Source organism: Patiria miniata, unplaced genomic scaffold (assembly GCF_015706575.1).
Source record: "Patiria miniata isolate m_02_andy unplaced genomic scaffold, ASM1570657v1 HiC_scaffold_3, whole genome shotgun sequence".
In the NCBI taxonomy this organism is placed as follows: Eukaryota; Metazoa; Echinodermata; class Asteroidea; order Valvatida; family Asterinidae; genus Patiria; species Patiria miniata.
The window spans coordinates 38166565-38181084 of NW_024037069.1; the positions used below are offsets into that span (position 1 = coordinate 38166565).

The window sequence follows — 14520 nt, forward strand, 5'->3', positions numbered from 1 at the left end:
GCTGCTACCTGATGCCCGGGCGGTACGTAGCCATCCATCCCACCACCGTGACTGACCGCGCCGCTGGGCGGTAGTCCCGGAGCAATCAACGGCGAGTTGCTCGCTCGAATCAACCGCGGTGCCAGGCCTGCGTCCGATGTCATCTTCATTGAAACGGGAAGCCGTGGAACAGTGGTCATTAAAAGTGCAAATTCAATCGATACAAGAGGACAAAATATCCGACAAGGCGGTGAACTGATGGTTGTCAAATTACGAGTTCACTCGTTTTGCAGCGCTGCAATGCAGACGACACATCACTTGAGTTGAATTGCCGATGGAAAAGCACCACTAGCACTACATGTGCAGCATGCATGCAGTGTCACTGACTGTGTGACGCGTTGCCTCGTGTGCTCCGTGATTTCTACCGATGACTTTTTAACGATCGAAATCTACCGTCAGCCCTCAAGTTCAATAAGTGCTCTTCATTCAGTGAAGTACTGATTAAGACTTTTACACAAATGTACTATCCTATTTGCTCGCCGAAGGGAAACATCGTTGCATTTCCTCCCGGGGTACAAGTTGATAAAAAAAAAGTCTGCCGCTAGCGCTTCGACATCACAAAATCGAAAGTGTCGTACGTATGCCAAAGTAGTCTGGTGCTCCAAAGTGTGCGTGCGAGGTTATCATTTCTAAGAGACTGGATATCAGACAACTCCTTCAGAAAACGGATGTGATGTACTGCCCTCTCGTGGCAAAGTAACACCAATCAAAACTTTTCGCCAATGAAAACACTCACACGCCAGACCAAAATTATCGAAATAGAGTGGACGCTTAAAACATCAAATCTGAATTAAATAATTAAAATATTTACGTCAGTTAATATGCACGAGTGGTTTGAATGATTTTTTTTTATATTTTGGTTCTTTATTAAATCTGAACGATGAACAAGTGATGAATAAGTAGGCCTATTTGCGGATAAGAAAATTAATAAAAAAGTACATGAACATTGAACGGCAAGAAAAACCACACTTTCAAAAGAAAGCAAACTACATAATCTTGTTCTTTTATTGTACAGGCACTAGAGCCAAAACTCCATTTTTTTAAACTACAATATGTGAAAAAAATGTTTTACTTTACAACAAACTATATTGTTTTTACCTTTCAAACGTTAGGCATAAAATAACATGTGAAATATCTTTATGAGATGTCTTCACTTCCAAAGTCAATTTTTGAAACTGTAGGCCCTACGCAAAGTATCTAAATTTACCTGTGCCAATTTGACGTGAAATTCAATAGGGCACACAATCACTCAAAGTCGGCAGGCACGCTTTCTTTTAAAAGCGTTAGCAATGGAATCAAGTTTAACTAGTCCCAACAAATGTGCATACGTTTTCTGTTTTTCCAATAAGTATAGTAGACAAAATTTCCACATGTTAGTTGTTATGCACCCAGCTAAGCAAAGCACACAAAGCAAATATGTACCTACTACTTGAAGAGTGCTTATTAAGAGACATATTATCAGCAGTGCAAGAGTGCTTATTAAGAGACATATTATCAGTAGTCATCCAGTTTTCAATAACTCTAAAATTCAGACAGAACACAAACAGTCCAGATGCCTTAAAATCAAAAATAAATACTTCACCCCCTCAAAAACAGAAGCAGAAATAATACACGTGTTAACAAGTCTGGAATGTGTTACCAAAATGTATACTGTTTCAGAAATGATGCGTGAAAGGCATATCCTGAGGCAACTTGGTGCTCCGAGGCAAGTGGTCTCAGAAAACTTACAGGTTCTTATCCTTGTGATGGTGCATAAATAAAATCCAAAAATATTTTATTTTTTCGGATTAATAACTGTACCATAAGATTAACTCCAGACAGAACGTCTCTGTCAAACAGGTTGAAGATGAACAAATCGCTTTCAAAAACAGTCCCACATCTTCATCAACAAAATCCACAACTGTACACTTCAGCCATTGTCCTGTTTAAAAAGCTGTTCCCAATCAAATCTAAAAAAAAAAAAAAAAATCGTGGTAGAACCGTTCAACTTTATAATTTCTTTTGCCAATTCAGCGATAAAAGTTAATTGTTAAATACTTGTATATGTTATACTTTTTTTAATACAAACTTGGCATAAAAGCTGAGATAAATTATACAATATACATGTCGTTTTGTTTCCCCCATTGTTTGAAAACAGTTTGATGGGAAAACTTGGACCACAAATACTCTTTTTCAAGGAAAAGTCATGAATTTAAAAAGACACTAAACCCTCTTCTGGTGACCTTAAACTTCTTACCAAATGTAAATTACTGAAAAAGTAAGAATTAAAAAAAAAATACTTGCACTAACCCTGTAACTCCTTTAAATAACTACTGTAGCCTCTATATGCCCTCAGTTACTGTGCAAAGTTGATACCGTGCAAAGCATTTTTTTACAAATTTCCTGAAAAATGTCCACTTTTCTCCAGTAACTTAAAATGGAAGATAAAATGTCTTTCTGATTATCTTTTTAAGAAATAAATAAAAATAAAATTATTCAATGAGTTGTTCATTGTAGCACATCATTTGTAGCACACTTCGTAGTAAGCCTCTGATTGGACGAAAGGTTTTGAGTTATCCAAGGCTATTGGCTGTTCACTGTAGCACACAGTCTCTTTTATCACTGAGCATGAATTTGATTGGCCAATAGTAAGAAGACCTGAAAGTGATTGGCTGAGAAAAAAACGTGACAAATACAGACCAATCTAGGCACAGAATCACTGTATGCTAACGGAGGCCCCCAGAAATGGCAGAATGATTGTACACGCTAATTTTCAGAATAACCGCCATGGAGTGGTTATTTTGTACAGTGCTTGTCACATGCTTCCATCAATTCTGGGGTAACTGTGTAAGTGTCTTTTTTATTCTGTGCATAGATGGTCTACAAAGGACGAATTTTCTGGTAAATTGCAGTAAGAATGTTTGAAATTATGTCAACAATGTTAAATGGCCAATCCAGCCCCTAAATTCCTACAAAAATCTTTCATCAAGTTTACCAAACATATACCAAGAAATAACTCAAAGTAATTCAAGCACACTTTAAAAAACAAAAAAATCTACAAATGTTCGTTAATAAATGCCCTAAATCCTCCATTATGATAGCAATAGTAATTTTGCTGTACAAAATGTATACTAATATTTTCATAAATGACTTGACATCTATCACAAGCACCTGGGTGTTACAATTACAAAATAAAAAGACATTCACACAGACTTGACAAACATAACGAAATCAAGAGTTAATGGACATGGGTAAAATTCGTGTGACTCGACCCGTACCCCCAAAGCATTTTTATGCTAGCAAGTTATACAAATCTGCAAAAAAATGCAACGCTGCAGTAAGCAAATGTCACCTTCTTCATACATTCAAAAACTGGAACTTCAATCCCTTTGAAAAGTCAAAAAGGCGGTGTTTTCATGTTTACATAACTATACACGCCCCCCCCCCACCATGTCTTAGATAACTTTCACATTTTGTCGCTGTATACATACTGCCTGCTAAACAAGCTTGTAACAAACAAATTGCACTCAAAATGCAGTATTTTTACCCCAAATGTGGTAGGCACAAACAAGGATAACTCAATTTGTACAGATAATTACTGTTTATAAATGTGCTTTTTTTATACAATCATGTAGGCTAATGTGATTTTATCTATAACTTGTAAGGAAAAATACCTTATTCATAATTAAGACAGTGGTTAATTAAATTTAAGTTAATCAGGCAATGCTTGGTAAAAAAAGAAAAAAAGATTTATAACAGCACAACATGAAAGAAATATCAATATGAAATAATCATGTTCATCTTCTTTTTCTGTTAAATAAACATTAATTCTCAAAACTGTTTTATGCATAGTCCAGCTGTGACGTTTCTCTCAATAGAACAACGAAAAATAAATCAACAAGAAACGTACCATTTTAACTTATTTTCATCTAAAATATGCTAGACCCTTGGAAAAAAAGTTCGGAATAAAAATAAAAAACAGAAAAACTAACACAACTGCTCTTTTAAAAACACAAACATAAAATGTGTCTTAAATATCTTAATACATGCATAACATGTACCCTACATTGAATGGCAAATTACTGTCTTAATCAAGCACACTTTAGATTTGTATATTCTTACGAAAATAATGTGATTGTAGTGCAATATATATATAATCTTTCATCAAAGTTAATATGTTAATGGAAAAAAAAGTTAACAAGTAAATTTATTAAGATGTAATACTGTTTACACGTATGCAGTGTCCGTGGACCGTTTGAAGATGTAGTTATGTACATTGAACTGTAATACAAACGTAATTTTAAAAAAGGCAAGTCCAATAGCAAAATCTTTAGCATGTTCGATTTTTTTTTTTTATGAAAGAAAATGTTAAGCCACTTTCTGGCCAAATGTAGTTAAATTTGCTTCCTGCACCATGAAGTGACGAATGCGATAGTTTTGCCGCCTCACTAAGTGATGGATCGTCTCTTACATCACTAGGTGGTGTGGCAAATATCCATGATACATTACTTTGTGGTGCGAACAATAAACTGAATGATAGACTCTCAACTGTTTTCTGTTATTTGTCTGCAATTAGAAAAACAAAGAAATAAATACAAAATATCATAGAGTTGTACCTTTTTATGCAACTTTTAAGATATTCGTCTCCTGTGACCTTTTAATGAAAAATTTATAAAAACTATCAAAGTAGATGTTAGTTTTTAACTAGAGCTACATTTGGCCCCTTCAACTAAGGTGGCAATGTCTAAAACATTTAAACTGAAACAGAGGAGGTGCTCAGTGCTCTGTGCTCTATCAAACTAAATTGCTGAGTTGCGTGAAAATAGTGTCAAAATATGGATAAAAAATTATCAATTATATCAATTTTGTTTTCGTACAATATATATATAGATTAGATTTTTGTATATATATAAATTTTTCACTTTTCATCACTCTCGGAAGGCACTTGTGGAAGAGTTGGACTTGGTGTCAGTGATCACCGTCTTAGCGCTGAGGTCCAGGCGTAAGCTGGTTGAAGGGCTTCTCACCTGAGTTGTGCATAGCTTTTGTCTTCTGGCTCACTGGATTCCTCCCCTTGCTTTTCAGTATCTGTTTGTTGTGAGCAAGCAGTCAAAACATTTAATGTTTTTCTCATTCAAGATAAGTCTGGATTTTTTTAATGGTATTATGTTTAATGGTATTATGTTCAAGAAGGGATAAGCAAATGTAAGGCTGTGTTTAAATTACTTTTTTTGGCTGTGGCTTTAATGTTGCCATTGACAGGATGCTGTGATTATTCATGGTCATAGCCTGTAACAAGCCAAGTCTGATTTGAGCTGTTGGAGCTCTTTGAGAAATGTTGTCACTAGAGGGCTCACTTCAAGCTTCTTCAATCAAGGTAGGAAAAAGGTAAAAAAAAAAAATCTGTAATGAGCAAGTGTGTCTTTTCAGGCTGTGGTTTATCTCCGGTTTCAGTGGCATGAAACGACTGAGAATATTTCTATTCCCCCCTGGATGAGATGCTAGTCCATCGCAGGTTACTCCCCAGCTAATGCCGGTACCCATGTATACTCCTGGGTGGAGAGAGAGAGGGGGGGGGTGAAGTGGCTTGCCCAAGGACACAACATATGGCTAGCAGCTGGATTCGAATGCCTGACCCTCTGATAGCGAGTCAAGAACCCTTACCACTAGGCCACACTCTCCCGGTAGCAAAGAGTGCAACTGAGATAATTTTTATGTGACGGATGGAACGACAGATGACGACGTTAGAAGCGGTGAAAATTTGGGAAAAGTTTTAAAGTTTGACAGTTGGAGAGAAAGAAAGTAATTCCTTCACAAGAATTGGGCAATAGACCTTTATCATGCTGCCACCATTTCAGTCATGTTCCCAGTATCCAATAACAGTACTGAATGATAATTTGTTTGCGCAAAAAGGAACCAGACTATTTTCCCTTCCAGCCTCGCTTTGGTTACATTGATTTGAATGGGAAAAAATCAAGATGGCCGCAACATGATAATGGTCTACGAAAGACAACCAAATGACGAGAACAAAAGAGTGATGAAATGCAGTGAATGGGATCAAGCACACTGGCAAAAAGAAAAAGATGTAAAGACAAATTACAGTGCAAATAATAAAGATTAATTTTAAAGATTGATGAGATTAGATTTCCAGGTGAGTTGGTTTAGATACCTACATGTATATAAATCCAAATACAGTTAAATCCGCACATTAACACACAAAATGTCCAATTATGATGTGGGGCACTGGAGAATGCTCTTGTTTACACTCATTCACGGACAATGGCTTTGATGATTTATGATCATGATTGTAAAAGCTGTTGTCCGACTGAGCAAAAACAATGTACGTGTGCTGAGCTTAGGGCTGCTTTCGCATGGATCGTTCTTCCAACTCTTGAGAGTAAATGTTGTTAAAAGCCAAGCATAAAATGGCTGCTACAATGATGGTATTAAATTCATCCTAATAGATCGTAGTTTAAATGTGGGTAATACATGAAGTTTCTTTCAAATTTTGACGATAAATAATTCAAAAATAAAATTTTAGAAACAAACATGTAATGAGAAAAGAAAGAAATCTTCAGGTATTAAATTATTCTAAGTTTAAAACGTTTAAAAGCAACCATCAGAATAAAAACAAAAGGCTAAGTTTTTACAGGGAAAGTTAATGAGAAATAGGATGTAATGTGACATTCCGTCAGTATCATGAGTGCACTGCATATACGCAAGAAAAAATTAAGACAAGTATTTTCCGCTTTACTTACTCTACTTTTGCAAACTGCGAGCAAATCTACTTAGCAGAACTATATCAGGAAAAGAAAACCATATGAAAATGGGCTGGGATGAAAACTATTTCTGTTTTGTTAATATGCAGTTTAACACTACTAGGCGTGGACGATATTTGTAGTGACAAAGTTTTCTGATACCGAGCACTAATGAATGATGTTGTCAAAATCACGAAATACCAGACAAAAAAGTTGGTATGGTATTTCAACCAATAGGAGGTTTGCGGTAACACCATGTGAATGATATCTGTTTGTGAGTTACGTGGTTCTGAGAAGGAACCAGTTGGTTTAACTCGACGTTTCCAACAGTGAGAACTGTTCCTCATCAAGAGACTTCTGGACTCTTGCTGATGTAGTACTGATACATTCCGGTATGTCCTACACCAGCAAGAGTCTGGCAGTCTCATGATGACGAACGGAGCATACTGTTCGGAACATCTAGTTGGTTCTTTTCAGAACCAAACAACTAGAGATATCATTCACATGGAGTTACCGCAAACCTCCCATTCAATGAGCATGTCAACCATGCAAACCCTTAAATTTCATTTACAATATGCTCTTTAAAATATGGCCAGATGTGTGCAAAAGACCTTTCAAATAAGAAAAAGCTTGGCTAGATGCGCATTTAGATAAGACAGAAATTGTGGAGCTTGATTTCTTACAAGTCATCCAGCAAGGCAATTCACAAAGGTTATAACCATCGGGGAAAACACTACCTTTTCTCAATTTTTGTGTCCTAAAACAACTTCCCTCACATCTATCAGAGAGAACCTCCAGTCTATCAACTGCTCCCAAAGTTCTTGGCAATCTGCCTTTGTAGTATTTTACGTTTTTAGTTTACCTTGCATATTCGTTCATCGAGTAGTCCTTAGGGATCAATGGAGCGGAGCGATCGTTGGTGACTGTTTTGCGTAGCTGGACAGCCGCAATTGCGCTGTTGGGAATGACAAGAAGAAGAATAAATATGGATTAAATCAAATTAAAGGTCAGACTTGTCAATAAACTGCCCCCCCCCCCAAAAAAAAACATCATGGGTCAGTCTATTGACAAGCTGTGACTATATACTAATGCACATTTTGTTTTCATTTGAAGCAACAGAATTGCTCAAATCTTGACAACCGTATGTACAGCTAACTAGTTGAAGTTGCAGCTATTAACCCCTTAAGGACGGGAAGCGGTCATGGCCGCGGCCGCTAATCCTCATTGGAATGCAGTTGCCAGCTGTGGTATGCCGTGGCACACGGCTAGTTGGTAGTTCCACAGCTGCTGCTTTTGTGCAGTCCCGCTACCACACAAAGGCTGTGCAGTCATGCGGGCCACTTGCTCTATGTGTGGAGGAATGTCCCAATTACACCCCGTCCTTAAGGGGTTAAAGTTGATGCTATATATATTTTGAGATAAAACAGCTGATAAAACAGCTGTGACCCAAACTTGCCTGCATTGTCTGTTGACCCAGTTTGACTAAAACAAAGTATTTGCTTGACAAGTGGAAGTGAACTCTCTGTGACTAAATACTAGGGGTGTACATGTGCCAATTTGGACACACTCTTCTGCAAGCCAAGATTGAAATTCAGGCAACTGGCAACAACCTACACAAACTATTTATTAACAACAAAAGAAAGGTCTATACAGGTATCACAAGTCCTAAGTTCCCCCCAACATTATTCTTAATTAATGAAATAGAAATGCACGATTTCAACAATATCCCAAATGCAAATGACAGAGGGCACTCTTCTGCCCATCTTGTGAGAAAATGATAGAAATCCAATCACGCATACCAACACGAAGCTCATTTGAATGAAAAAAGTGCCAATAAAAAAAGTTGCAGTAAATAGCATTGCTCCAATGTACTGGTTTGAGTGATCTTGCAAGGCAGGGTAGACTTTCATTAATTAATAACTTTACCTTACAAAAAGTTTCCTTGTTTAAAAGGATGTTTAACTAAAACAAGACACAATCTTGGTAATCTAACAGATAATTGCAGACCTTTGAATGCAAAGATGACAAAGAAAATGCAAATTAAATGTAACATTTTTGAAATTTCCCATGTAAAAACAAGAGTCTCTACTTGAAAGAGGATGAACAAGAAAACCAATTTAAAAAATGTTACATTCAATTTGCATTTTCTTTGTCATCTTTGCAAAAGGTCTGCAATTATCTGTTACATTACCAAGATTGTGTCTTGTTGTAGTTAAACATCCTTTTAAACAAGGAAACTTTTGTAAGGTAAAGTTATTAATTAATGAAAGTCTACCCTGCCTTGCAGGATCACTCAAACCAGTACATTGGAGCAATGCTATTTACTGCAACTTTTTTTATTGGCACTTTTTCCATTCAAATGAGCTTCGTGTTGGTATGCGTGATTGGATTTCTATCATTTTCTCACAAGATGGGCAGAAGAGTGCCCTCTGTCATTTGCATTTGGGATATTGTTGAAATCGTGCATTTCTATTTCATTAATTAAGAATAATGTTGGGGGGAACTTAGGACTTGTGATACCTGTATGTGACCCACTGAGGCAAAATGAGGAATGTCCCTCAAAACCTTGTTTGAGTTATCAACGTCTGAAGTCGGATATACTAAAAAAATCATGTCAAAATCGATATTGGTTGTTTCGTATTTTTGAGTAGCCAATGTTTCCAAGATTCACACTTTACATTTTTTGGGGGGAAAAACTACCCACAAAAGTGAAAAAAAGCTGAAGAACATTTTTCACTGCCGTTGGCGCAGCAATGCGTGTCTTTTTTTTTCAAAGATATTTTTCTCGAAATGAGGTTGGCGAAGTTTGGCAGGACACTGTTAAGGTTCCTGCAGCATATCTTTGAATAAAGTAAGCTACAGAAATATATTTGGTATCATTGGAAAGCCAATGATTCGCACTTAACATGAATTAGATAACTTGAAAAGTCAAAGGTGGGGGTTATTCCTCATTATGCTATGGCAGGTCACATATGAGGCAGGTCCCTATTCTATTCAACTCCCCCTCCACTTTAAGCCCCACCCACCTATCTCCCTCCTCCTCTTCAATGCTGGCTGTATCCCTGGATGGGTGGGTGGGCAATGATGCCGAGCTGGACACGCTGCTGGTCGGCGACCTCCGACCTAAGCCATTGGTGCCATCTGACACGTGACCTTCGACCTGAAAAAAGTGAGGTCAAGGGTTACATTCATATTGATGCTGTTCTACATTCACGACATATTTCCTGCATTCATAAATCTTTTTGGATAAAGATTGTGAATGATTTCTGTTTTCTTAAAACTGCTGTCCTCATGCTCTTCAACAAATTCAATTTATTTCTCCTGACAAATTTTCAATATGTACGTTTTTGGAGTGAAATAAGATAATTACACACTTTAAGCACTGCCTAGTAAAAAAAACCACTTTCTAGTTGGGCAACATTTCTGAGCTGAAATGTAAGTCCCAAGTATGTACCCGTTACTACTGTTAAAATATGGACTATGTGCACGAACAAGGAATAAAAGCCTTTGGCTTCTCCTGACCCCTATGCCGACACTTTATATCTATCTTCAAATAAGTTGTTCCAAATGTAATTTATGATTAGTTTTCCTTTGCAACTTAATTAATGTTACTACTCATGTGTACATGTAATATATTATTGTCAGCATGAATAAACAATGAATAAACAAGAGAAGTAGAAAAAAAATATTACAAAAAATGGCGCTTTGAGAATACTTTTGAGAGCCCCAGTTGGAGGGATGCATTGGGTGTGTGTACTGGTTCGTGCACATTTGGCGCGACGAACGCACTTTACTCATTTTAACCTTTAGGTAAAGACCATAAAAAGTGATTAAAGCTAACCGGGGATCCATGCTGGTCAGTCGGCGCCCCCTGCAACAGCGAGTGTGGCAGCGACATAGTAGAGGCCGCAGGTACCACACCGGGGCTCTGATGGCCGCTGTGGTAGTCTGGTGACGGGTACTGGCTGCGGCCGTCCAGTATGTTGTCCATGCTGGCCGCCATGCCCTTATTGAAGGCCGGGTTGGTGCTGAGTGGAGGGAGAGGCGGGGGACTAGACGGGTTAGGAGGCTGGATCTGCTGTGGCAAGGGGCTGGGTTGTGGAAAATGAGAATAATAAATAAAAGCTTGCAAAAATATTGAGTAACTCAGTACTTAAGGCGGTTCATACCTCATGCGAATGCGAATTTGATGGCACAATGCATTTGCTGCAATATTCTTCGGATTTGAAATGTGTTCAACTTTTGCAAATTCGCAGCCCGAAAAACCTTTCACAAATTCGTGTTCACGTTCGCTTCAGCACAGAGTTTCGGACTGGAACTTAAAACTAGCATCAGAACTAAACTTAGAACTTTAGAATCTTGGAACTTTCATGTATTCAAACATCAAACGTTTCTGCTTAAAAGGTAGAATTAGCAAGAAAGCAATCACGAAGGTTTATTTATGATGTTGACACAGATTATGTTCCAAAATCGCAAACTTTCAGCAAATTCGCACCATTTGCAATTTTTGTCATTACTGTTTTGAAAATGCACTCCACAATCACACGCTACTTTATAAAAAAAAATTTCCTTGATCTTGATATGTACAAATATGCGTGGAACAATGTTAACTTACCTGGTTGCCCCGTTCTGTTGGTTTGGTGGAGTCTGCAAAGGGTGGGTGTAGGCTATTGGGAACCAGCCGCTGCGCTTGGTGCGGTAGTTGTGACCGTAGTACCAGCCGTTGTTCTTTGGTCCAACCAGTCCAATGATGTCACTCTTAATGAAAGTTGGACAAAAAGATGAACTGTAGATGGCGTATTAACTTATGCAAATGACACGAACTATGCCCGACTGTTTTTCAAGAAAATATAATTGTATTCATCAGTCTTAATCAAAATTATTTGTGGAAATGCGATCATAAAGAAAATGTTGCAAGTAGAGTTAAGACAAAACAAAAAAACAATGCATTAACTGTACTTGAAAAGCAAATGCCCTTGGGCACATTTTCTTGTGCTTGGCGAAGCACATATTTATTCCCATTCATAAATACCTTTTCAGTCAAACAGTCAAAACAAGTCAAAAAGTATACATTTCTGATAATTTTGTTCAACAAATTTACTTCATGTTTTTTTTAAACACCCATCTAGCTATGTTATGGTATGTGCCTCTCGGGAATAGTCGTAAACAACTCCTTATATGGAGATTGGCGCGAGAGTTGTATGTACCTACCGCGCGATATGGCGCAGAACGCAGCTGTGCTGGTGTAGTGTGAATTAAGGACTATGAAATACGAACTCATTGGTAGAAGTGCCCATGCCTATAACCAAGGATTGTGAATATTCAACCAATAAGACTGGCCATGTGACAAACTCTCGACCAATCGGAATGGGTAATCTGTCTTAGGTATTTATGAATGATTGTTTTCTTCCAAACGATATAATTTCAGATGAAATAATATCACTTTGTACCAGTCCTATCTTCACTTTGAGCAAGACTTTTTTTGTTAAATTGTGAAATTAGGTACATGTGTTTACAGGTAACTGCAAGTATTCCAACGTGCCTTGAAGGCCAGAGCCCAATTTCATGGAAAATTTTGCTGAGTAATTTTAGGCGCTAAGCATGAGACAGCCGAGTACCAATCGCAAGCAATACACATTACATGACATTATAGCTGGTAACCTATTACTGCTGAGTATATATTTGCTGAGCTTAGCAGCTTTGTATGATACCTCCAGGAAGTTGAGCTGGCTCTCGCTGTTGGCAATGTGGCTGTATATGGCCTGGACTTTGGTCATCTTCTGTGCTTCTCTGGAGATGTTTTCAGCGCCCTCGGAGACTCGGCGCAGGTATGCATTCTGCGGCAAGGATGACACTACACCTGGGTGTGAACAAGGAGAAACGTTCCAGCCAAACTCCACACAAAAAGACCATTGTGACTTTATATACAACTGTTGAGTGGCTCAGTGTGGAATGGGAGGAATATTATCTCAAGGTAAAATCTGGACTATTCCATTTCACGAGGCGAAGCCGAGTGAACTGGAAAGGTCCAGAATTTACTGAGCGATAATATTCCTCCCATTTCACAATTTAAAGCCACTCAATATTTATACTGACATATAGATCCTTGTCATTTGATATTCGAACTTTTATTTCAATACAAAAATGGTGGAAATGTATTTCTCTCTTCCAAACCACCCCTTCACGAAAATGTTTGAACCCAACGCTGTAGCGCTGGCTCTTTGGAACAATACGCGCTACGCGCTACGCGCAACGCTGAACGCGCACACCAGCATGCATTTGCACACAAATACCGCGTCGTGATCCTAACTGTTCAATAGTATTTCCCATTCCCCATGGGCGGATAGTACTTTTTGAGCCCCGGCGTGTATGGCAGTAATAACGAATGTTACGTGATGTGAGTTCTACAATCAAATGACAAGGATCTGTATGTCGGTTATATAAATACAAATATAACATGGTTTCAGGGTGGATAGTTGATATTACACATGTAGCTTCCCTTGGCGTAAGACGATGACAAACAAACTTCTTTCGCCATTGCCTCGGGAACTATTTTGTCAACTTCAAATACCGAGGGAGCTAATATTGACTATCAACCTGAAATAAACCATGTTATATTTGTTTTACCATATCTCATTCATATTCACCTAAAATTTGTCAAGTTTATACATCAGTTGTCTTTGCAAAACATTGCTGTGCGCGTGCCTTGATCTTGTCATGTAGCTAGGGCAATGTTTGCGCATGTGCACTACCTTGTGAGTCCTTCAGTGATAGCTTCATAAAGTGCATGGGTGGTAGACAAGTGCATGCTGAACCCTTGTAACAGTCTACTACGCAAAACAATTTTGAGTATCTTTATTTGGTTCCAACAGTTTCATGCTTCAACAAGATTCTGGAGCCTGCGATAGAGCCAACGCTGGAGACAAAGCCAAGATTTCGAAAATGGCAACCTCTTACCCTGGGGGAGTTTGTGGATCATGGACTTGCTGTGCCGGATCCCGGGGCCTTTGTCTCGTTTGGGATTGGGCAAAGTGGCGCTGTAGCTGGCCGCTGCGTGGGCATCGGCCATGTCGGCCGAGGCTGGTCTCTCCGGGGCTTCCTAAGAACCCGATTGAGGAAACAATATCAATATTAAATTCAGCAGCAGGATCAAGCTGCAGAGATAAAAAGATTTGAGCTTTAGATTTGTGCTTTGGAAGCATCTCGGCCAAAAACTGGGCTGAGAACTTTGGCCAGCCAAGAATGTCGTGTGCAGTTCTTGGCACTGCTTGACAGTTACCAGACAATAAAATATGTGCCAAGTTATAGGCAAGTTCATACTCCACCAAAAGTGCAAATGCAAACTGGTTACGTCATGGCAAGTTTTCGCACAACGAATTCGCAGAAGTTGAGCACATTTTTACTCTCCCAACAAAATTTCAGCGAATGTTTGATGACAACAAATTCGCTTTGCGTTTGCTTGAAGAATTAACTGGACTTTAAGCAGCAATATTTCTGCCAACCACTACTGAATGCCTACATGTATAATACTTCCTTGTTTTGCATTGAGAAATTACTGCTGAAAGTTGCTTTTTTTGGTTGTGCTTTGCTTTCTGCTTACACACTTGTGTCAACAGTTTTGTAAGCGGAAAATCAGCTTGTGGCATTTAAAGACAGACAATTTGCAGAGACACAGTGACAGAAATGACAGGAATATTAGGCAGCAAAACTGGACTACTAACATGCAAAAAACTTTTGAAGGCGC

At 38.3% G+C, this 14520-nt stretch overlaps 1 protein-coding gene across 1 annotated transcript in view; it reads right to left on the bottom strand.

Moving 5' to 3' along the window:
* Window positions 1-1008: 1008 nt before the first annotated feature.
* Window positions 1009-14520, bottom strand: part of LOC119737223 (brain-specific angiogenesis inhibitor 1-associated protein 2-like) — a 47072-nt gene continuing 33560 nt past the window's right edge. Inside the window, exons 10-17 of the mRNA XM_038211413.1 lie at window positions 13734-13875; window positions 12488-12636; window positions 11392-11534; window positions 10618-10867; window positions 9803-9936; window positions 7639-7731; window positions 6777-6815; window positions 1009-5106 (exon numbers count right to left, since the gene is read on the bottom strand). Coding sequence (XP_038067341.1) covers window positions 6803-6815; window positions 7639-7731; window positions 9803-9936; window positions 10618-10867; window positions 11392-11534; window positions 12488-12636; window positions 13734-13875 — 924 coding nt within the window. The 3' untranslated portion in view covers window positions 1009-5106; window positions 6777-6802. The remainder of the gene's footprint in view (window positions 5107-6776; window positions 6816-7638; window positions 7732-9802; window positions 9937-10617; window positions 10868-11391; window positions 11535-12487; window positions 12637-13733; window positions 13876-14520) is intronic.